Genomic DNA, 23,878 nt, shown 5'->3' with positions numbered 1-23,878 from the left:
CATTGAAACTGTCTGTAAAGTACTAAGAAAACTCGGTTTTCGTGGAATTCTCTTAGTAGTACCAAGTCAATTTCAATCTCAATTTCAATAGTAATCAAAGTAATCCTCTTGCGCACTTCAATATTTCTTGAAGGGGGGTGAGAGGTGGGCGCTTATTCGAGGCTGGGCGCTTAATAACTTTTCCTACCTACAGGGTGGGCGCTAATTCGAGGTGGGCGCTTATTCGAGGTTGGGCGCTTAATCGAATAAATACGGTAATCACTTTGTCAAATGTTATTACCATTTATTCCACATTGTTTAGGAGTTGGTCTAAAAACACGCTTGGCCTACTTAACCTCCTAACAACACCGCAGCGAATAGCCATGCGCACACATAAAATTTACCAGTGAAGCTAAGAGAGAAATGAAAAGAGCGGTGGTTGGGTGCAGGAAATCTATTAAAACTAAAAAAATATATATTCCTTTCATATTCACTGATCATGAGTAACATCGAATAACATAGAAAATAACTATATTTAGCCAACGCAATATATCACCATTTATACACTATTTGGTATAAACGTCCAAAGTACGAAAGAGAGAGTGTAAACGCCAGCTAAGTTTTCATTTATTTTTGTTTATTAGAGTGTAGATATAACGGCCTTGTGTTATCTTGTTTGCTACACAAGTTATAAGCTACAAATTTAAAAGCTTGTTTACTGCGCAAAATTTAAATCGCTTACTTATTGCAACACTATCAGTGCATGACTGTGTCTCCGAAATAGAGCCAAACTATTGTACTTCACTACATCGGTACATGTATTTTTAACAAACCAAAATTTGAATTTGTGGATTTGAACAATCCAATAATTATGCTGTGCCAAGTTACAAGTGTTACAGCATAAAAGTAAGACTGCAAGTTTTAGCAAGCTGGCATCACACCAGGATGTTCTTTGTAAAGTTTAAGCATCTTAGAGGCATATTTTTCCAAAACGTTTATAAAATGTTTATAGATCTTGGCATTGCAAGATTCTCCCGGATTTTTGTAGCATTTGATGAAATCCTTAATGCTGGTACACATCTTTACTCCATTTTTCATTTCTTCTTGCATCTGAGTTGCACATTTCAGATGGATCCTTGCTGCACAGGGCTCAAAGCTGTCCTTATCTGAAAATTTAAATTTAGGATTATTATATATAGGGACCTTCGTACAAACCACAGGCAGCCCAGGCTAACGATAGGCGCTACAGAGTACTCTTAGAAGTCTGAATTTATAAAGTTTTGTATTGGAATGAAACAATTTTGTTTTAAGAGGTATACATTCGAACTTTTTATAAATAAATTTAATTACACTGTTACTGCAGCGTGTTCTTTGTTGTTTTCCAGCTCCTTGGACCAATTTGAAGTGATTTCGATGTGTTATTGCCTTGGAAAAATTTGAATACGTACACTTTATTAAATATTCTCAAGGCTGGAAACAATTATCGACTGCATCTCACTCGAAGCTTTGTATCTTCCATAAAATTGAAAAAAAAAAAACGCTACAGAATTTTCATCACCGTAATCTCCGATAATTCCTTTTTCTTTCCTTGTTGCTCGGGTTCCAAGTGCTGTACAAAAGTGCAACCATTGCTTTTCTTGGCGTACGTCAAGTCAAAAAAATAAAATCGACCTCAGCGGGGAAGAGGCATGAAGGTATTGTCAAGATATTGTCACTAACGTCAAATTGCGCTGTTAGACCCGGAGAAGTTTTGTCAACCTGACGCCATCTTGTGTGTGATTCAACACACAATTACTTTAGTTCTACAGTGCCCTATTGAACAACCACCTTGTGTTACATAGGCCATCTGTATAAAGCATTATCATCATCATCATCATCATCATCATCATCATCATCATCTTTGATATTGCACAAGTTTTTGTCGCTATCGGGTTATCTCCAGGAAGGCCAGGTAAATAAAAAAGAACCGTCCACATACTCACGCAGATTTCAAACTGGAAAATCAAAGAATCATCGTTGAGCCGAACAGTTTTGTGTTCGGTGTTCCTGGTTCAAGTAAATTATCACAGAACACAATCGACAGGAAGAGATGAAAAACCAGCGAGATCGAGGGCAGGATCGATTGATAGACCGATCGACCGATCGATCAGTCAATCAATCAATCAATCAATCAATCAATCAATCAATCAAACACTCAGTCAACTTTTTATGCTCCGTCCACACGTATCCCTTATTATTTAAAAAGGAAAATATTTTTCCGCCTTTTTCGAAAAATTAGCATCGACGCGAATCGCTTTCGAATCGTTTTCGCCCGTCCACACGTATCAGTTTCTGTTTGAAAACGGGTATTTTTATATCGATTTGCCTTGGATAAAATTATCCCTCTTTTCCTTTGAACTCAATGTGTGGTCGACAAAGTTGTATCAGAAAGCACACATTGGTCTAGCTTAGAACCTCCGAGGTCTTGCTTGTGAACTTCTGTTGAGTCGTTTAACGCTTCGATTTTTTTAGACCGGTAGCAAAAGAAGTCGTTATCTGAAACAACAAGCTTGAACGTTATACATAAAGAGAATTTTAACATAAGATTGGATATGTGACAGTGAAGTATTTTAATCCGGCACGAGATCAATACTTTGACGTCATCGTTTTCAGCGTTTTCACCGTTTCCATGAAAACACTAATACGGCGTTTCACATTTTCCACTCAGCTGGAGAGCGTTTTCGAAAGGTTGCATTTTCGGTCACCGTTTTCACCGAATAAGTGTGGAAGGAAGGCCAATTCGCAAAGAAAAAAGTTGCTTTTTCAAACGAAAACGGATATACGTGTGTACGGGGCCTTAATTAAGCTAAGGTGTTTGGGAAACGAAAAATTGGTTTGCAAATTTTCACCGTAGCACTAGCTTTAAGAGTTGGAATTTCGTGCAATTAGGGCGGGGCATGTTACTAAGGCTATGTTTACACGGACACGGTTATCAATCGACACGGTTTCATGACCTCGAAACCGCATCGAAAACGACACGGTTTCGAAGTGTTTACACGGAGCCTAAATAACGATTTTCCGACTGTTTTCGAATGTGATTGTATAGGCAAGCGCTGCTCTCTATGCGTGTTTCACGATGTTTACCCTTCGCAAGCCAGCCAGTTCGTGCCAAAATACACGGCCGTTTTCAAATCGATGCGGTTTCGCCGTTTTTGACCGTTTACACGACAACGAAACCGTATCGTTTTGAAAACGCTCCGCTTTTGACAGCGTTTTCAAAACGACCCGGTTACAGTAGTGGTCTCGATCGGTGCCGTGTAAACGAAAGGCGTAACCGCATCGCTTTCGATGCGGTTACAAATGAAACCGTGTCCGTGTAAACAGTGCCTAAATAACTTCAATCGCGGGCTTTGTCAATTTTTGGAGGGGATTTTGCCCAGCTTCACTGGTTCTTGTTCCTCGGACTATATTTTATCCACAGTTAATCTAAAACATCTAAAACTTATTCACCAGTTTATGTTAATTTGCTCTAATTATAACAGCGAGTGGCCATAACAATAGAGATTTTGCATTTAATTTTCAACCGGTGTTTTCAGCTGTGGAACTTTCTTTTATGCTGACGTTTCCAAATGACTTTTTAGTTTGCTAAATGTGTTCTAAATGATGTCTTCTGCTTAAATTTAAACTGCTACAGTCACAAAACAAAGAAATATTCGACATCAGTGCTTACGTGCAGACTTTTAAATTACTCAGTTTTTTTAACGATAATATAATTGTTTTTCTCATTTTAATATGTTAAGAGATAGTTTAATACAAAGAAGAACAGATGTCTTTAAAATATATATATTATATTTAAGGTGGTACGATTTCACAATTTTCACATCATTGTTTACAAATTTCTTGATGATCAAGTAGTAAGACACCTCTGAAAAATGGAAACCTGGTTTTGGATTCTTGGCTGGTTTCTTTCCATCCTGACTGTAACTGGAAATGGATTTATTATCTTCCTTGTTTGCAACAAACGCCAGCTTCGCACCAAAACCAACGCGTTTGTCTTTTCACTCGCCGTGGCGGATTTCTGCGTCGGGATGAGCGTTGTTCCACCAATGTTCTTCTGTGAGATAGCAACTGGCTGCAACCCAGCATCTAACTGGATATCTACTGTAAGGTGGCTGTTCGGGTATGCGTCCGTGACGAACTTGTGCATTTTAGTACTGGATCGCTACATTGCTGTTGTCAAGCCTTTAAAATATTTGACTTTTATGAAGCGCCGCCGTGTTATTCAGATGGCTTCCTTATCATGGGGAATCCGAATTGCCTTAAGTACAATTTCCGGACTAAACTGGTATGTTTTCAAAATGCCTCTTTTCTTTGACATTATCTTTTGGATATCTGTGATATTTTTTGAATTCCTACCATGTATAATTTTGATATTCTGCTTTGCATCCATGTTATATGTTGTTTATAAGCACGATCGTGCAGCCCGCATCACAGCAAAACAGTTGCGTTTCAACCATCACGTTTTGTTTAAAACTCAGGAGAAATCCGCAGTCAAACTAATGGCCGTTGTTATCGGCTTATTTCTTCTGTGTTACGGATTTTATATTCGTTGTACTATTGTATACCTTTTCAATGAAAACAAACCATGTAATGACGAGGAATTTAAAATACCTCTTCTAGTTTTAAACTCTGCCATTAATCCTGTAGCTTACGCTTTCTTCAAGAGGGACATAAAGAAGGAAATCAACAGACTTGTCTATTGTGTCAACGCAAGAAAATGAAAAAAACTTGATCCTGTTATTGAAGACAATTGTTTTTCTCTAGAAAGCAAGACCTTGTAAGATATGTTTTTCTCTCAAAACAAATGTGTGAAAATAATGCGGCAGTGAAATCACTTTCGCTTGTTTTGACTAAGTATTATAATGCATGCGGTGGTATAAAAATAAACTGAGCTTAAGTAAACCATTACGAGTGAAAAAAAAACCACTTTAAAAGCTTTTAGAAAATGCACGCAATTTATCTTAAGGCTGTTCATTCTGACAAAAAACTTAAGACGATATCGAAGAAGAAGCTGTTTCTGCGAAACAACTTCCTTCAAAGTGTGGTCGATTGTTATTTGGTTGGTCAAAGGAATTGGAAAACCAATTAACGCAACGCAAGTTAACTCAACGAGGAACACCGAATGAATTTTTTGGTTTTTTGAACATAATGATTCTTGACAATGATTTGTAATTTAGTTTTAATGTTAAATTTAGAGAAATAAAGCGTGTTGTAAGATAGAATGCTTGTTCAGTAAATTCGTTGAGTCTACATGATAAATTTGACGATCCGATGTTGTGCAAATAATAAAAAGAACTGGTATTTCCTGAAATTTGTCAGGAACAAATACACTTTTAACCCGCTTGCGGCTTCCGTTCTTGAAAAGGTGTTCGACTTGCGTTTTTCCTAGCTTTTACTATCAATGAAACAGTGCCGGGATAGTGTTTTTTTTTCCTCAGAATAGCTGCCCATTCTGACCACAAACTCGAAATGATATAACCTTCGATCAGGCTTCCTTTTTTATGCGCGGAGGGAAGGAGAAAAAAAAAGAATTAGGGTGATTTTTCCGTTGACTACACCGCCGCGAGAAAAATAACGCCTGATCGCAGGTTAGACAGGATATAGAAGAAGAAGCCATATGCAAAACAACTCCAAGGTGCGCTTGATTAACATGTGATTGGTCATAGAGATATAGTGGTGATCGAAAAAGCAACACAACGACATTAAAATGTCCGTTAAAAACTGCATCAAATGGCTATTGCACTTTCTGGGCTAATTAAAACATGTTTTAAAACTTATCTTAGCTTTAACAAGATTCACCTCTTAGACCATTTAATTGTGCTCAAATTCGTCTTTTTGACTAAAAAAAATAAAAAAAATAAAATAATTCCACCGTCGCGTTGTAAGAGAGCAATTGCCAAATTTGTAAAGCAATATTATTATTATTATTATTGTTATTGTTATTGTTATTGTTATTGTTATTGATATTGATATTGTTGTTATTGTTATTGTTATTGTTATTGTTATTATTATTATTATTATTATTATTATTATTATTATTATTAAATTTATTATTATTATTATTATTATTATTATTAAATTTATTATTATTATTATTATTACAAACGGCTTTGATATAATTAATTAATTAATTAATTAATTAATTAATTAAGGAAAACACATTTTCGCGGAGCCCCAGTGCGACTCTAGGAGAGATGGGGTGTCGCCCAAAGCAACCCGACGGGGTAGGGGCGTGTTTCTTGGCGGCAAAAATATAAAAATATTTCTTTGTAAATATCACCTCGCTCTATATCCTCTAGAGTTTTCTACAACGTGGAGAGGTATTTAAGATGATTTAGGTTAACAGGAACTTTCAACTAATTGCGGAGCTAAACAAATATTGTACAAGTCAGTGATCATCATCATCATCATCATCATCACCGTCGTCGTCGTCGTCATTATTATTTTCATCATCACCATCATTATTATTATTATAGCCTTAGGAATCGAATATTTAATATAGTACACATGTTCGAAATTTTCGCAAAGCAATAACTCACTGAAATCACTTCAAAGTGGTCTGAAGGGCTGACAAACAACAAGAACACGACACAGCAACAGTATAAGTATATAGAGAGAACCGCGTGGCACCCGTGTAAATAGGATATTAAATATTTTTTAAATGTATTTGAGTGCCGGTAGGCAATACTGGTAGTATTGCAGTATTGCCTACTACCGGTACTCAAATACATTTAAAAAAATATTTAATATCCTACAGCAACAGTATAAGTCGATTTTATTTAAAAAAAAAAAACATTCGAATTTATACTTCCTAAAACAAAATTGTTTCAATCCCGTACAAACCTTATAAATTAAGTCTTCTTAGAGAACTGTGGCTCTTATAGCGTTAGCTTGGGCTGCCTGTGCTCATACAAGACCCTGTTCCTATGCATGATTTACGTATTCATTTGAAGAAGGAGACGATGCTGTTTATGTGAACTTACCTACACCTGATAAGTGCTCAATGTGTATGCGATACTTGTCGTCAGCTATAAGACATAAAGCAGGGATACTCAATCATCATCCAATTTGTGCATACAAGTCTTAAAAAGAAGATAAAAAAACGAATATCAAATACTAACCAAATTATCATTAAGGTTTGAAAATGTTTACAAGTTGTTTAATGGGCGTTTTGATTATATTTAAGCTCTCCTTTTGATTTTCTTACTTTAGCTTTTCTCCGTGGAAAAGCACAACTTTACCTAAGCTAACTACACTTTCTAACATTGTTTCAATTTCCCTTATACTTTCTCGTCAATGCTTCAAATATATTACATGGCATGCCTTCCTGAGCAACCTGTGTTAGTTGGATTTGTTCCTTGTAACTTAGAGGCCCTGCCAGGGGGGGATGCCGTGTCGCTTGTCTAAATTTAAAAATGTCCCATGTCGGCGCTTTTGTTATCGCACTTCATGTTGCTTTCGGTTCTAAAATTAAAGGAAAATGCTTGTCGTTGTCTAAATTTAAGTTTTTCCGAAAGGGTCGTCGTTTGTCGCAATTTTATTTTATGTGCTGTCGCTGTCGCTTGCCGGAATTTATCCTGGCAGGGCCTCAAATTAACATGGATTTGAAAAGCGGAAAACGTTAAAATATTTGTGCGAAGCGCAATATTATTAAAAAAGGGATTTAGGTGCTGTGAATATTGGGTTAAAGACAAGCTTACAAATCTCCGTAGTGATGGTACTCACCGCGAACAACTTCTTTGAAGTCTTCCAGGTCATGTTCGGGACACAAGCCCAACGTTTTGTCCATAATCATTCGCTGAAGTATTATGTATCGATAAGAATCGATGAACTTTCCTTTGCACTGGCTTGAGGAGCTCAGACAATCGGCAAAGCCCTATAACAATGAAAATAAAATATCAATCAACAGTAGTGGAAATACGTAAATGAATTGTTCTCGCCCCATTCCGAAAAACTAGCACCTCAGACATACCCAACAAGTGCAAACGGAATGGTTTTTGAAATTCAGCCCGGGCTGAAACCCAATTCATGTAAATCACAAACGTCTTTTTGTTTAGAATATTTGTTCAGGAAGCAAGTCGAGCTAAAAACTAGTTAAAAAAAAACTAAATAGTTAAAATAAGCAGCAGTAAGATTAGCAAGAACACACATTAATCTGTAACACCCTTTTCAAAAGAAAACGCAAGTCAACGCAAGTTTGAACTTGCGTCAGATTTGAAGGAAATTTTGCAAATGTGCGCGTGCCGGATGACTTCGAATGACTATTTTTTTAGCAAAATTTTTCGAAAGTTTTGGCGACATGAATCTCATTTGAATTGAACACTAGTCTCATCGCAAACAACCGGAAGTGGAACTTAATTTGACCTACATTTTACATGTGTTCTTGTTTAACTGTTTTTGGGTTGAACGAAAGTTCTGCTATTTTTGAAAAAGCCGATTTTCGATTTTACAATCTTTCTTCTTTTACTTTCTTATTACTTATGATTGCGCGTATTTGCTTTGATTGAGCTGGTTTCACGGGGCTAAGGTCAGGTCCTTTAAAAAAAAAAAAAAAAAAAAGAAAAAAAAAAAAAAAAGTAACCTGTGTAGCTGGCGGGATTCGTGACCGAGTGCGAGTGCTTTGTTATGCGCTGCTCACGCACGCGGGCTTCGCCAGCGATTTTTCTCGCCCCACGCACTCATCTCACCCCGTGCTAATCTCGCCAGCTACGCAGGCTAAACAAAGGGTCAGGTCCTTTATGCGTATTTTACTCTTTAACTCTCTACGTACCTGAAACACATTACAATAGATTCCCATATCAGGATCATGGGGATGAGCTTCAAAGCCGGCCACGAAACCCTCGTCGCACTTGTGAAGATATTCATATTCGCATTGCTTAAAACTCGTTGCATTTGAGGTTCCAAGCATTACTGCAACAATAAGCACGATTCTGAAAGACATCTCTTGTGGTGGGAATTATCTGCTAAATGGAGATAATCTCGTTGAAATGTAAAATGGTATACGTAAATTAAGGACTATTCCACTCTCGTGAATTAATAATTACTGTGCTAATCACCTCCGAGTTTACCGATCTGGGGACGCGAAAAGCATTTTTCACAATGTGTGAAGAGAAACTTTAGCATGTTTAGAGTTACTTTTATGTGTTCTTACACGGCAGTTGTCGTATCGGCTATACTTCCATGTTAATTTCCCGCTTGATCTTGAAATTTTTTTTTCTGAGATCCGAATGATCGGCTTTTTTTTTTTTCGGCTTTCTGGCGTTACTTAAAATGAAAGTATGACCGATGCAACAACTGCCGTGTAGGAACACTGGAAAGTGACTCTAAAGTTACTGTTTGATGATTGGGCAGAATTAAAACAATGGTAATACAAAGGATTTTTTCTACCCAATCAGTAGGCAGCATTCGGAGAGCTGTTTGAAACTGGCGTGATAAGACTCTTTCCCCAGGTCTCCTTGTTTACGTTCCAAATTTTCTTCGCCATTCCCCCTCCCCCCCCCCCCCCCCCCCCCCCCCCCCCCTCTTCGCAGTTTCGTTCAAGGATAGCCTCAGCCGCTGTCAAATGATATGTAAAAATCAAAATGCCTGCATATTTTTTTTATAATAACAATGACGGAAGCTGACTAATACCATATAAGGAGATAAATATAAATTAGTAGGGGTAAACACATGCTCGGGACCCCACAGGGAGCCCTCACATCAGATAAGAGGATAAATAAAAATTAAACTTTACCTGCTTTCTTATTGTTTCTTTATACGCGGTCTGCAAGTTGGTGGTCTGGAGCCGAATGAATTATACGCGGTCAGCAGGAACGAGGAGACTGGAACCGAGAAACCTTCGGAAACCCTCGTAACTCTTAGTCTATGACAAGGGGTGAAACTTGAAATGACAGCCTTCAAATCTGACATGAATTCACAGCCAACTATTTGTCTGAATTTTACCATACTTACTTGGCAGACAGGAGAAAGGTTGAACTTGTTATCCGTGGGCTTATTTTGCCCAAATGTCTGGAAGGTATACGATTTTTTGGCGTCGTTTAAAAATCTTTGATTTGGTTGAAGGTTACTGCCAGTTAAGGGTCACGGAAGTAAAAATTTCGATTCATTGATTGACAGATTTAAGGCGGAAGTAAATGGCATTGTCTGTTCTGATTGGTTCTTTTCAATTCCAGAAGTTTTTTTTGTTTTTGTTTCGGAAATAGAATGATCGACTGAATATTTAATTTCGTTCTTTGATAGGATTTGTAAAATATGCAATGTTTTTAAAAACAACGTGCACGTGTAGAACGGTGGTTGCTAATGAAACCTTTTGCTAGGCGACGTTCTCGTTGTCGATGAAATACATAGGTCGCGGACTAGATTTGTATATTTTTTTGTATCTATATACCTACCATTCTGTTATTTTGAATTTGTTTGTCGAGGAAAACACCGCTTTAGCCCAAACTTATCGTCATTAAGCCGAAACAGGAATTGCAAATCAGAAGGTCTCAGAACAAAAGGCGTAATTAGCTGAACACTGCCAGCACATTCCATGCAAAACAACAACGAGAATGGATAAATTCAGGCTATAATTCTTACAGAACGTGTGATTTTATATAAATTTTTATTTGGATTTGAACACTGTTTTTTTGTATCCGGCTACAGGGAGGTACTGAACCGACAGACCAAATTTATGCCTTCAAACACCAGCATGATTGACTAGTTTTTTCAATTTTTTACACTTTACGTTTCCTTTAATTCAAGGCCGCCCCGGAAGTTGTTTTGACAGCTTTGCGCAAACTATATACTAGAATTTTTGGGTAATATTTAGACTAATTTTGACGACTCGGAAATAGGCCATTTTGCATAAATTGCTGTCTCTTTCGCAAGTTGCATTTTCACTTCCGGTTTTAAGATAGTATTCCACTTCCGTGACTCTTAACTGGCAGAAAGGTTCTGCCATGAAAGCTGAGAGTTTCACCCCTTTTCACTATATAGCACTCGTATAGTGATCGGACGTCATCCCGAGAATTAATATTTCCGACCGTCCCAGACCCCACACCTTTCTCGATTCCAGACCTCCAACCTACTAGACTGAGTATTAAAAATTGAAAATGGCCGCTATAAAGCAAAAACAAGACAATAGAAAGCAAGATTTTTTTATTTATTCCCATAACTGATGCGAGGGCCCCTGTGAGACCCAGGGGCAGTTGGTGGCGCGAAACGAGGAATAAACCGGACAGAAATCGTAGCGACGAAAGTTTCCAACAAGCCGTTCTTGAAAACTTTCGTCGCTACAATTTCTGCCCGGTTTATTCCTCGTTTCGCCCCACCAACTGCCCCTGGGTCTCCGTGGATGGGGTAAACATAAACTTATTCTTTTACTGACCGACTTTATTTTGCCTCAGTTAAAGAAACCTGTAAAATGTGTACACATGATATAACAAGCAGGTAGAAGTTTAAATGAAACAGATCGAAGTAATTCATGACACAGGCACGAGAAGAGCCGAAATACAGCGAATCCCGCTATTTCAAACTCATATACGTGGAATATGTCAAATGCATAGTTGTTAAATGACTTTGTTTAGTTTGTATATTTCCACAAGTAAAGCAATTTTGACATAAGGACGACATTGGAAAAAGAACTGGAAAAAGAAATATGATGCGAAACTAGCATAATAACAAAGAAAATGCTAAGTTGTTTGATCAAATGAATACTAAAATAAAAGGGCAATTTCAGTGAGACAAGGCTGTATTTAATTTATACTACCAGCGTCACTTTTAAACTAATTAAACATTATATAGGAAAATTTAGTCGACAGCTGGGCAACGGGAAAGTTTCCATTTGGTTGTACTATGGGGGGGTGCGAATGATAAAAGAAAAATTGCGGGTGTCCGAAACTTTTAAAATCTCAATTTATGAATAATTATGTTACGGTTCAGCGTTCCCTAAAAGCGAAATTGGATCACACAACTTAACTGCAAACATTTGATAGTTAAAAAAATGCCTCAGTGATTTGAAATTGCAAACCTCGATAAAACCCAAAATTTAATTGGTACAATTTGGAACTACATCATTCTATTTGCGTGTTTTCCTATAACGGTGAAACGTTTTAAAATAATTGTCATGTAACATTCTATTTGTGAATAAATGTTACGCTTTCTGAGTTCTTCTCTCCACGCTTCAGCGTTTCCCGGTTAGATTAATTAATCAAACGACTTAACTCTGAACATGTGATAGTTAATAAATTGCAAAACTTGAAACAAACCCAAAATCGGTACCTTGAAACTACATCATTAAATTTGCGTGTTTTTCGAACGGTGCACGGCTTAAAATTGTTTTCACGCATCGCAGTCCTTCAAAGGAACCAGTCGAACGATAAGAACGAATCGCCCTAGGTGTTCTTCAATCCAGTGATCACACCAATAGGAAGCTTAACTGCGTCAGGAACCCACTGGTGCTTAACTTTGATGTTATCTTAAAGGCTAGCCACAAAATATTTCAATTGATAAACATTTTCAAGTATTTTCACACAGTATGAAGGGTATGAGAGCACATCTTACTTATGTAGAAATTCCTGTTATAAACACAAAGCAATAAGTGGCGATTTTTCGTATATGCACTAAATGGCGTGATGTATACGTGTTGATTCATTTAAGCGTCTACACCTTCGAAGCCAACAATCAACAGCTGCAGGAATTTACAAGTCATCTTTTGAGAATACAATTTCCGAATTCGTAATGCTCCTAACTTTGTCGATGTACGTAAGCTAAGGCAACAAGACACGTTTTAGGACAAATTGCAAGAAATTTTTCTTACCTAGGTTTTCCAGCCGAGTTGTTCAAAAGTTGAAAGGGATGTTTGCTCTCCAGGTATCACGAGGCAAGAGTGATTGAATGCTAATTCACGGTTGCCTTTTCAAGACATTTTCCACATGGTTTATCCCATCCATTGTGGGGCAAGTTTAACCAATAGGAAGTCAAGTTACTTCAACATGTCGATCCTTTTATCCATATATACAAAGGATTTTACATTTCACTGCACTCTGAGTACTTTCACGCAATTGGCCATGTTCTAAACGAGCAGGGGACTGGGTACGAACATATTTTGTCTTGGTACGAATATTCAGTATTGATTAAATTGCTGAAAGAGCATCGAAAAATTAGTAAATTTTCCAAATTTGATGGTTATTGGTTTAAACACAAAGGCATGGTACACTTTTAAAATAAGAGAGCTTAGTATGGATTGGAGGACGCCTGTCCCTCCAATCCATACTAAGTGTACCATGCCGTTGGGTTTAAACCAATAACCGTCAAATTTGGTGAATCTACTAATGTTTGGATGCTCTTTTAGATGACATGTCCCATTTTTCAATTCCATCGATATTGAATGTTTGTACTGAAGAGAAAATATGTTTGTACCCATTTCCCTGCTCGTTTAGAACATGGCTAATTGTTCTTTTGATATCAAACCAAAATGATATTAGCATAGGAGGCTATACTAGAACTATGGGAGCTTTCCATTTGCATGGAATTTTCGGTGAGAATTTTTCGACAAATGGAACAGTGCAAATCTTCCTTTACGTAAACGGAACGGAAAGGGCTGTTCCTTTTGAAAATTCCCGTTTTGATAGAACTGCGAAGAGCCTGGGTGGGAAAACAACATGGCGATCGAAGGTGAAACTTTTTCACATTACATATCTTCCTTCTTCATGAAGCCTTGAAGAAAGTTCAAGGAAAAAACCCTTCTATCTACACTCGACTGGAATTTTGGATAAATTTGAATCGATTCAACAGGTAAACTTTCGCGTTCTTAGGTTCAGTTGCTGACCTTGCTCTGCGAGCGAACGGTCTGGTTGTAGCAAATGGAACAGTAAATTCCGGTCATACCGGGAAAACGGACAAAGAGGAATACTTCTGAAGTTATTCCTTTTTTCCGAAACCGAAACAACCGGGTTTTTTCCATTACAAAGGGAAAGTGCTCCAGATCACGCAACTTCTACATCTGTTTTTACATTCAAACGCTGGATGTAGCCTTTGTATTATAAATTTTCTGGCCATCATTTGAACTGGAAGCAATGTTAAATTCCATAAATTCTGGTAATATAAATACGATGTTTTAGTAGTCGTTTCATTCCATGAAATCATTTGACACTCAAATAAAGTGATTTATTTTCCTTTATTTTATTGCCTTGTTTTATCTTGTTTGCTACACAAGCTTCTCGCTATTTACTACGACTCTACTACTGTTATGAAAGTTGCTTACTTATTGCAAAATTACCGTTTTATATGATTGTGACTCCGAAATAGAGCCAAACTATTGTATTTCACTTCATCGTTACATGTTTTTTTAACAAACCAAAATTTGAATTGGGGATTTGAACAATCCGCTTTATTCTACAAGTTACAATATGTTGTCTCAATTTACCAAGCGTTACAGCATACAACTAAGAATGCAAGTTTTAACAATCTGGCATAAAACCAGGATGTTTTTTGTTCAATTCTAGCAACTTAGAAGCATATTTTTCCAAAAAGTTTTTATAAACTTCATGTTTCTTGCCAGTGCAAGGTTCTTCCTGATTTTTGTAACATTTGATGAAATTTTTATGGCTGGTACACAAGTTTCCTCCATTTGCCAGCTCTTCTTGCATCTGAACTGTACATTTGTAATGGATCCTTTTTCCACAGAGTTCTGCAGGCTCAATCGGGTTGTATATATCTGAAATTTTAAATGCGGGATAATTACAGGGAAATATAAGCACAAACCACAGGCAGCCCAAGCTAACAATAATAGCCACAGTAATGTAAGAAGACTCAATTTATGAGGTTTTGTATTGGAATGAAACAGTTTTGTTTTAGGAGGTATAAATTCGAATGTTTTATAAATAAAATTAATTACACTGTTGCTGCGTCGTGTTCTTTGTTGTTTTCCAGCTCCTTGGACCTTGGTGATTTCGATGAGTTGTATTGCTTTGCAAAACTTTGAGCACACGTACTTTATTAAATATTCCCAAGGATGGAAACGATTAGCGACTGCATTTTCGAGTCTCACTCTTACTATCTTCTATCTTCTTCTTTTCTTGGTAAGCGTACCCACAGACAAGAAGGCGTATGTCAAAATCGACCTCAGCGGGGGAGAGGCATGAAGGTCTGAAGATATTGTCAAGATACAGTAAGAACCCGCGAGTAAAAACCTAACGTTTAAGAACCTGCAAACTAGACCCCATTTTTATAAGAACCTATTAAGCCTAAAATTTGAAAAAAGGTTCTTATTTTCTAAGATTGATTAAAAATGTTTACTTTTGGGAAAATAAGTTTGGATAAGGCTTTACTGTACACGTATACAACGTCATATTCTGAATGACTAGTGCTTCATTTTTACATAAACACTTGTGTGGTATGCAAATTGTATACAAATAATAAGCTGAATATCACTAAAAGTTCTATTACCAACAATGTAATTTTTAATAAAGATACGATGTTCTACATGACACGAGCATGGGACAAAGAAAAATTCTGAGTCCCCGACGGGAATCGAACCCATGGCCTCCCAGATACCGGTTGGGCGCTCTAACCAACTGAGCTACGAGAGACTCGTTGTGAGCTGGGCCATTTTACTAGGTTGATATGTGACACGCGTCCTGCATACTGCTAGGATCAGCAATGTCGAATTCATCAAAATTTTTAGTAAATAATAAAGATGGTAAATTTTAAGCTCTGTAATAAATAATAAAGATAAGATGTTCTACATGACACGAGCATGGGACAAAGAAAAATTATTTCCTCAGAAAATAAGAGCCTAATTAAGAACCTAAATAGCCCAAATTTGTGTTAACTACCATTTATGTAAGAACCTGTTTAGGCTAACTTGGAAAAAACTAGGTTCTTACTCACGGGTTTTCACTGTATTGTCACTAAAGCCAAATTACGCTGTGAGACCCGGAGGGGTCGGTTTTATTAACCTGACGCCATCTTGTGATAATCTTCAGATTGGGGTCGATCGCAGGTATCGTAAACCTTGCATGCTATTTGCGAGTTTTAAAAGTTTGTGTGCGATATGGCAGTTGCGGAGCTGAATTGTTTTTTTTAGATCTTTTATGGGAAGTTCGATGACAGCTTGAAGCGAAACTTTTTGAAGACCAAACCGCTCACCGCTTGACAACTTCGGCGTACTGATCATTTGGGCTGAAAATTAGCATATGGATTTTTTTGTGTTGTTGTTAGTACGATGACCGATACCGTAGGTTCAAAGTTAAATGGCTTGTATGTAAAGCTTCTTCGAATGGCTCGATTTATAGCTCTTAAGAATTTCACATGACAAATAGAAGAAATAATCTTAGAGAAAATATGAAAATCTTCGAAACACTGAGCTGACATTCCGTGTTTTGATCGCATTTTTAGATTTTCCAGGCACGAACTGTGGACTGCGACTGTGTTGGGTATTAAAAGGTTGATTTCAGGAAACATAGTTGATGTTGGGAGTCGCCGGTTCAAACCTCAGAAGTGTGAAACAAAAAGTTTAAAAAAAAAAGGAAAATTAATTTATAATTTAATGCATAAATTATTATTCACAAATTAAAGTTAACAGCCCATCGACCGACCGACTGACCGAGTGAAAATTTGCATATCACTTTCCATAACCATACTCGTTTCAATTAAAGATTGAAGCGCAGCCAGGATAAGACATAATAAAAAACAAACGTTCACTGGCTAAAAAGATTAAAAACAATGAGCTTTCGGCTGTCGCTCTACAGCCTTCGACGGATAAAAAATTGAATACAAAATGGATAAAATATATACAAGCAAGGTGTGATAAAAAGAAAATAATGAAAAACAAAAGCGAAGTAAAAATGTGCTAATTAAGATGCTATTTTTTAAAAAGAATACAATATTGGCTTGGAATGGGCTTCGAGTTATTGTCAGCATGCTTAGTAGCAGAGGTGTGCCAAGCTTCCAAAGTTTTTCTAATACGAAAAGAGCCTTTGTCAATTACACTAGAGTTTTCAAAGTCTATGCGATGGTCGAATGACCACGCATGTTTCGCAATGTTTGAGCCATTCGCACAGGTTTTTACATTCCTGATATGTTCTTTTTTGCGGGTTTCAAAACAACGGCCGGTTTCACCCACATAGCACCAATCACAATCAATCACAATCACAATTCAATCACAATTTAAACACTTACGCTGTACTTCCATTCATCAATGGTGTCACGCAACCACTAACAAGGATTCTTCGAAAGCACGACATTCAAGTAATTAAAAAACCCCACAAGACATTACAACAAGAATTTCCATCCCCTAAATTTAGACCACCAGTCGAACAACAACCAAATGTGGTGTACAAAATTCCTTGTGCTGATTGTGATTGGTGCATAGTCCCGCGCATAGCAAACGAGCTGTAGTAAAGACCCTAATGGACCGTGCCAAATATCTTCCCTCGACCTCTGAGCGGAAACAGAGCGAAAATCAACAAGTAATTGGTGACCTTAAAGTCAACGGATACCCCCAAAGTTTCATCGATCGTTGCCTTGTTTCGGCTCAAGAAACCATACAGCCAGAAAACCAAGAAAGTCAAGAGAGTTCATAAGCATGATTTACGTATTCATTGCAAAAAAGACCGCCACTGCCCTTTTTGTACACTTACCTACTAAGTCTTTTGTTAAATCTGCTAAATTCTTTTCGAACTTTATGCGATACCAGGGGCTGCCAGCTATAAGATAGAAAAAATACATAATCAATCGTCATTAAATTTATGCATACAAGTCTTAAAAGGAAAGGAAAAAACATGGATGTCAAATACTAACCAAATTACCATCAAGTCTTGAAAAGGTTTACAAGTTGTTTAATGGACTACTTTGATATTCTATTTAATCTCTCCCTTTTATATTCTTACTTCATTTTTTTCTCCAAGGAAAAGCAAAACTTTGCCTAGGCCAAGTTATACTTAAAAGTATTCTTTTTAACATTGTTTCAACTTCCTTATACTTTCTCGTCATTGTTTTTAAATACATTACGTACGTTTACATCATGTCTTCCTGAGCAACCTGTGTTAGCTGGATTTGTTCGTTGTAACTTAACCCTATTCAGACCGGGGGGACTATTGAGGCCCGCGCTGACTTTGAACGCTTAAAACTTTTCCAAGATTAAACCGAACGCTGCCAAACTTTGCGAGTTTATCAAAAATTTATTTGGAAATAAATTTATCTCACATCACATCACCATGGCCTCACATCACCATGGCAACGGCATTTTGACAGGCATGTTTTACCTAATTTGTAATTTTAGTGTTTCTATTAATGAAATTAACTTTAATGCAATTATTTTTGCCTTTTTACGATTTCTAAGCACAGTTTTATTCATTTGAAGTACTCTGCAGTAATTTTGGCGGGTTTTCTGGCGTTTTGGAAAAATTTTGACATCCAAGATGGCAGCTGTAATTATACATCCTATAAGTTTCATTGTGAATGCTTTTCTGGAAGTTACATAGGGGGAAGGGGGCTTTTAAAGTCCCCCCCCCCCCGGTCACAGCAGGTCCAAAAAAACCCGGTCTGAATAGGGTAAACATGGATTTGCTGAGCGGAAAACTTGAAAAAAAATATTTGTGTGAAGCGCAATACTATTAAAAAGGGATTTAGATGCTGTGATTTGGATAAAAGACAAGCTTACAAATCTCGGTAGTGATAGTACTCACCGTCAATGTTGTTTTTGAGTAAAATTAATTCATGGTCATATTTACATACGCCGGATATGTCCATAATCCTTTCTTGAAGTATCATGTATCGATAAGAATCGATGAAATACCCATGGCAGTCTCCTTCAGACAGACAATGGCCAAATATCTTTAATAATGAAAATACGATATCAATTATAGTGGAAATATGTAAATGAATTGTTTTCATCCAATTCTGACACTTAACCATCTCAGACATACCGAACAAGTGCAAATGAAATAATTTTTAAAATTGAGCCCTTGTTGAAACTCCCTTCATGTGAATCCCGAACGTCTTTTTAAGTTCACCCCTGGCCAGAAAAATCGCCATTTAATCGGCCCCTTAGCCAATATTCCACAGCGCATTTTCGTATTTCGCCGTTTAAGCGTTTAGGTATGTCCTAGCCGATGAATAAAAACTTTCGCGTATGTGTTTATTTTCTTCGATTGACTTTGAAAATTAACTACTAATGGGAGGAGAAAGATTCGAGGGAACAGAAGTTCAAATTAACCCTATTCAGACCGGGGGGGGGGGGGGGGGCTTTTGAGGCCCGCGCTAACTTTGAACTTTTATAACTTTTTTAAGTTTTAACCAAACGCTGTCAAACTTTCTGACTTTTCCTTAAATTTATCTGGCAACAATTTCGTTCGGTTGGATGATGTGTCAGGAACTTGACATCACCATGGCAACGGCATTTTGACAGGCATGTTTTCCCAAATTTGTAATTTTGCGTGTTTCTGTTAATAAAAATCAACTTAAATGGACTTATTTTTACATTTTTACCGGTTTAAAGCACATTTTTATTCATTTTGAGTACTTTGCAGTGATTTTGGGTGGTTTTCTGGCATTTTGGAACAATTTTGAAATCCAAGATGGCGGATCCAAGATGGCGGCTGTTTTGACATCATGATGTAATTGTCACGTGATATGACGTCACCATCCCACGTGACGTATACCAAAAGAAAGAGTTCCGGACGTAGAATATATCCTATAAGTTTCATGGTGATTGCTTAAATATTCTGGAAGTTACATAGGGGGGGCTTCCGAAGCCCCCCCCCCCCTGCCCGGTCTGAGAAGGTCCAAAAAAGCCCGGTCTGAATAGGGTTAAGGTAACACCCTGTTTAAAGGAAAACGCCTGTCAACGCAAGTAAATTTGCAAATGTGCGCGTGAAGGTTGACTTCGAATGACATTATTGGCAAAATTTTCGCAAGTTTTGGCGACATGCATCTCGTTTGAATTGAACACTATTCTCATCATAAACAACCGAAAGTGGAACTTAATTTGACCTACATTTTACATTTTACTTGCGTTCTTGTTTAAACAAAACACTCTACTCTCATATTTCCTCTCTTAACCTAGATGTATAAATGAGTACCAGCGAATTTAATGCTGGGAGTAACCGTGCGAATGACTAGCACATCATTTAGGGGGAGCAGAACAACTCCTAGTCGCGTTATGCTACCGAAACTGGGATAAGCTCCGGCCTGATGGGCCATAAAGCTCAAATGCAGACTTTACCTTAGCTTTACCTTGCTTGACCAAGGCCTAACATAAGTAAAAATGCACATATAGTGTAAGTACTGTTCTGTTCTATTACTTATAAAAAGCCGATTGTAAAATCCCTTCTTTTACTTTTTTACGCTTGTTTTATGCGTATCTTTCTCATCTTAATGTTTATTCTTTAGTTCTCGTACGTACCTCGAACCTAGCACAATAGGGACGGACCCGGATATCAGGATCATTAACACCTTTAAACTCCTGAAACGAGGCCACCAATTGCTCCTTGCACTTTTGAAAAAGGTCGTTTTCGCATTGCTTGAAACCGCCCATTACATTTGAGGTTCCAAGCATTACTGCAACAAGAAGCACGTTCTGAAAGACATCTCTTGTGGTGGGGTTTATCTGCCAAATGAAAATAATCTCGTTGAAATGCAAAATAGTATACTTTTTAAGGACGATTCCTTCATTCACACTCTTGTAAATAAATAATTAACAATTATTCACCAAAATGGATCGAAATGGAGGTGAACAGTACTTTGCTAATCACCTCCGAGATAACCAATCAGAGCGCACCAAAAGCACTATTAACTTGACTGTATGGTATATAATAATGTTTATGATCGCTTTCAAATACTGAAAAATCAATAGTTTTTTCTCTTATTTCTAAGGTTACAAATAAATGGAAAACATCGAATTTGAAGTTGTTTACAAATACGTATTGTCCTAAGCCTCTTACAGGAGTAAGAATAATTCAAAGGAAGATTGCACAGTCAGGTAACTCGAATCAGTCTTCTTCAACTAAATATCATTGTATAAAATAAATCAATCAAACAAACAATCAATCAATCAATCAATCAATCAGTAAATCAGTAAATAGATAAATTCATACATATATAAATAAATAAATAAATAAACAAGTAAAAATAAAAAAAAATACCGTATTTTCTCAATTAAACGCCCCCGGCGTTTATTCCAAACTTGGCTCCGTAGATCCGGCGTTTGTTTGAATGGTGCAGTTTATTCGAGCAGAATATTTATTAAACAAAGGTTTTTAATCCTTATTTGTGTCATGAATGGATTTTGCCATCATACGTAAAGCATATTACACCTCGAATAAATGCTTGAAAGGCTTACTTACCACTCTACCTATGAGACCCGGCGTTTATTCGGGGCCCGGCGTTTAATCGAGAAAATACGGTAAATGGGTAAATTGTAATTAAAAACACTTTCAGTTGTTTTTACACAACTAATTGACAAGTTGTTTGTCTTGCGTGTAACAACAAGGTTTGATATCAGTAATTTCCATATTTATGGTCACTTATTTTGATTTCTTTTCCACTGCTAAAAAAAATGGAACGGTATCGGCTGAAGATACAATTTACGCTACGTCAGTTACAGAGACCACTCAGGGAAAATAGAATTAACAAATTACTCGATCAGTTACTACCAGCGGTAACTATTTTACATTTAACAAATATCATATAAACCGAAATGTCTTATAAGCAGTCATTTTGAATTTTAAATACGTGGTCAGCTGATTCGTGTTCTAGAACCGAGAAATCTTTTTAGGGAAATAACGTGTCACTAAATTTCATCTGGCGCGGATATTCCTCCTCAAAATTGTTTTCGTTTCTCCGCGTCCCGATCCCTGAGGTGTTGTCCGACCAAATCACCAGATTTAATGTGAATCCCAATTTTCATGCTGTGTTTGATCAAATGAATACTAAATTAAAGGCCAATTTCTGTGTGACAAGGCTGTATTTAATTTATACTATCAGCGTCACTTTTAAACGATTAAGGAAAATCTAGATGACAGCTAGCCAACAAGAAACGTGGTAAGAAATGGTGAATGAAAACATGCGGGTATCCAAAAACTTTTGAAATCTCAATTAATGAATACGTTACGCTTCAGAGTTTCCTTAAAGGAAAATTGTTAAAAACAAGATGCCTCAGTGATTTGAAATTGCAAAACTTGAAACAAATCCGAAACTTAAGGTAGTAGAACTGGTCAATAGCGCGTTTTCCCAACGGTGGAAAGCTTTAATGTAATAATGGTCATACATTCTATTTGTAAATAAATGTTATGCTTCAGCGTTCCCCGGTTGAAGCGACCTTCATCACACGACTTAACGACCTCTGACCATTTGATTGTTATTAAATGCTCTACTGAGAAATTTGAAAATGGAAAGCTTAAAAAAAATCATCGGTACCTTTAAGCTACATCATTACATTTGCGTGTTTTCCGAACAGTGTACAGCTTCATAAGTGTTGTCATGCATCGCAGTCCTTCAAAGGAACCGGTCGATCGATAAGAACGAATAGCCTTAGGTGTTCTTCAATACACTGGCTGCTTACATTTGTTGTTATCTCGGCGGCTAGCAAACAAAATATTCTAATTGATAACAGTATGACTGAGAAGTATGAGAGCACATCTCACTTATAGGCCTTTGCGGATTGTGCTAGTATAATTTTTGGCATAATTGGAGCAAAAAAAGCATAATTTTTTAAACAAGCACTGCCACGGCATAATTAACAAATTTTAGCACTTTTTGGAGCATAAATTCATAAATTCATAAAATATGGTGTATTTTCTACAGAATTAAATTAAATTTAGGTAGCGTGTTCTCGCAATGCGTGTTTTAGCTACGCCTATAGTAGTATTGACTTTGTTCATAACGTTTCAGAGATGCGAGCAGCTAATTTGGACAGCTGACGGCCGGGGCAAACTGCCTTAAAACACAAATAAATATAAAACAACAGTTTATTTGAAAAAAAAAAATCAACATTTGGTGTCGTTATTGCGCGCCTCTATTAACAGAATCTACGTCATTTTGTGAGCATACTTTCGGAAATCAAGAGCGTGATTTAGAAGATTCTGGCATAATTTGGCAAAATCTCGAGCACTGCTAGTAGCATAATATGCCACTTTAAGGAGCACAATCCGCCAAGCCCTACTCACTTATGTGGTAATTAAAGAAACAAGCACAAAGCAACTGGCGATCAGTTATGTTCCGTATACGTACTTGAGCACGATAAACCTGTTGATTCACTCTGGCCTTCACACCCTTGCAGCCAACAATCAACAGGCCGGGAATTTAGGAATTATCTTTTGTGAAACTGTTTACGATTTTTATAAGGCTCCTAACGTTGTCGATATACGTAAGCAAAGGCAACTAGGCAGTTTTAGGATAACTTGCAAGAAAAGTTTCTTACCTAAGTTTTCCAGTCGAGTTGTCCAAAAGTTAAAAGAGATGTTCGCTCTCCAGGTATCACGGGGCAAGAATGATTGAGTGCGTATTTCACTGTTGCCTTTTCAAAGCATTTTCCATATGGCTTAATCCCATCCATTGTAGGGCAAGTATAGCCAATAAGAAGTGAAGTTATCTTTAAACGAGTCGTTCCTATCCATTTACATATATGTCTGAATTTATCAAAACCGGGTCAAAGAAAAGTGACGTCAGTATTCTTGAACAAGTACGTTACTGCGCGAATTGGCTTAGAACGCCACAAGAAAGGGAGAAAAAAAAAAGAAATACAGCGCTGAAAGGTAGAGAAGAGAGAGGAGAAGAGAAAAAAAGACTGACATTCCCTATAGTTTTAATATCATGGAGTTTGGAGAACTCGCGTTTCAGCGATTTGCGCTTAAAACGGTGAAAATTTCCTTGACCT

General features: G+C 37.1%; 3 protein-coding genes across 4 annotated transcripts; 1 reads left to right on the top strand and 2 right to left on the bottom strand.

Moving 5' to 3' along the window:
* Positions 1–628: 628 nt before the first annotated feature.
* On the bottom strand, positions 629–12,937 carry LOC144660841 (uncharacterized). Of its 2 annotated transcripts, none has more exons than XM_078521572.1 (5): positions 12,818–12,937; positions 8,789–8,981; positions 7,744–7,894; positions 7,002–7,046; positions 629–1,145 (listed from the first exon to the last, which is right to left on the bottom strand). In XM_078521572.1, the coding sequence occupies exons 2-5, from the start codon at positions 8,957–8,959 to the stop codon at positions 901–903; spliced, it is 612 nt and encodes a 203-aa protein (XP_078377698.1). In that variant the 5' UTR covers positions 8,960–8,981; positions 12,818–12,937; the 3' UTR covers positions 629–900. The 2 variants fall into 2 exon arrangements, with proteins under 2 accessions (XP_078377698.1, XP_078377696.1); XM_078521570.1 differs by having other exon boundaries at positions 8,789–8,978.
* LOC144660792 (octopamine receptor beta-2R-like) lies at positions 3,878–5,016 on the top strand. Its single transcript, XM_078521516.1, has one exon. It carries the CDS (start codon positions 3,891–3,893, stop codon positions 4,737–4,739), a length of 849 nt encoding a protein of 282 aa, XP_078377642.1. The 5' UTR covers positions 3,878–3,890; the 3' UTR covers positions 4,740–5,016.
* Positions 12,938–14,163: 1,226 nt separating the features above from the next.
* LOC144659834 (uncharacterized) lies at positions 14,164–20,831 on the bottom strand. Its single transcript, XM_078520362.1, has 4 exons — positions 20,408–20,831; positions 18,690–18,837; positions 17,643–17,708; positions 14,164–14,716 (listed from the first exon to the last, which is right to left on the bottom strand). Exons 1-4 carry the CDS (start codon positions 20,558–20,560, stop codon positions 14,460–14,462), a joined length of 624 nt encoding a protein of 207 aa, XP_078376488.1. The 5' UTR covers positions 20,561–20,831; the 3' UTR covers positions 14,164–14,459.
* Positions 20,832–23,878: the final 3,047 nt, after the last annotated feature.

Source organism: Oculina patagonica, chromosome 7 (assembly GCF_052425735.1).
Source record: "Oculina patagonica isolate OP01 chromosome 7, crgOcupat, whole genome shotgun sequence".
NCBI classification, from domain to species: domain Eukaryota; kingdom Metazoa; phylum Cnidaria; class Anthozoa; order Scleractinia; family Oculinidae; genus Oculina; species Oculina patagonica.
The sequence above is the reverse complement of the archived record's forward strand: the minus strand, read 5'-3'. Positions and strand labels throughout refer to the sequence as shown.

Coding starts and splice junctions, on each gene's coding strand:
- LOC144660792 (XM_078521516.1), top strand. CDS start 3,891: ATGGAAACCTGGTTTTGGATTCTTGGCTGGTTTCTTTCCATCCTGACT.
- LOC144660841 (XM_078521572.1), bottom strand. CDS start 8,959: ATGTCTTTCAGAATCGTGCTTATTGTTGCAGTAATGCTTGGAACCTCA. Junction 7,047..7,743: donor CTTCAAAGAAGTTGTTCGCG/GTGAGTACCATC, acceptor TATGTCTTATAG/CTGACGACAAGTATCGCATA. Junction 1,146..7,001: donor TGAGCACTTATCAGGTGTAG/GTAAGTTCACAT, acceptor TTAAATTTTCAG/ATAAGGACAGCTTTGAGCCC.
- LOC144659834 (XM_078520362.1), bottom strand. CDS start 20,560: ATGCTTGGAACCTCAAATGTAATGGGCGGTTTCAAGCAATGCGAAAAC. Junction 18,838..20,407: donor CCTATTGTGCTAGGTTCGAG/GTACGTACGAGA, acceptor TCATTATTAAAG/ATATTTGGCCATTGTCTGTC. Junction 17,709..18,689: donor ACTCAAAAACAACATTGACG/GTGAGTACTATC, acceptor TCTATCTTATAG/CTGGCAGCCCCTGGTATCGC.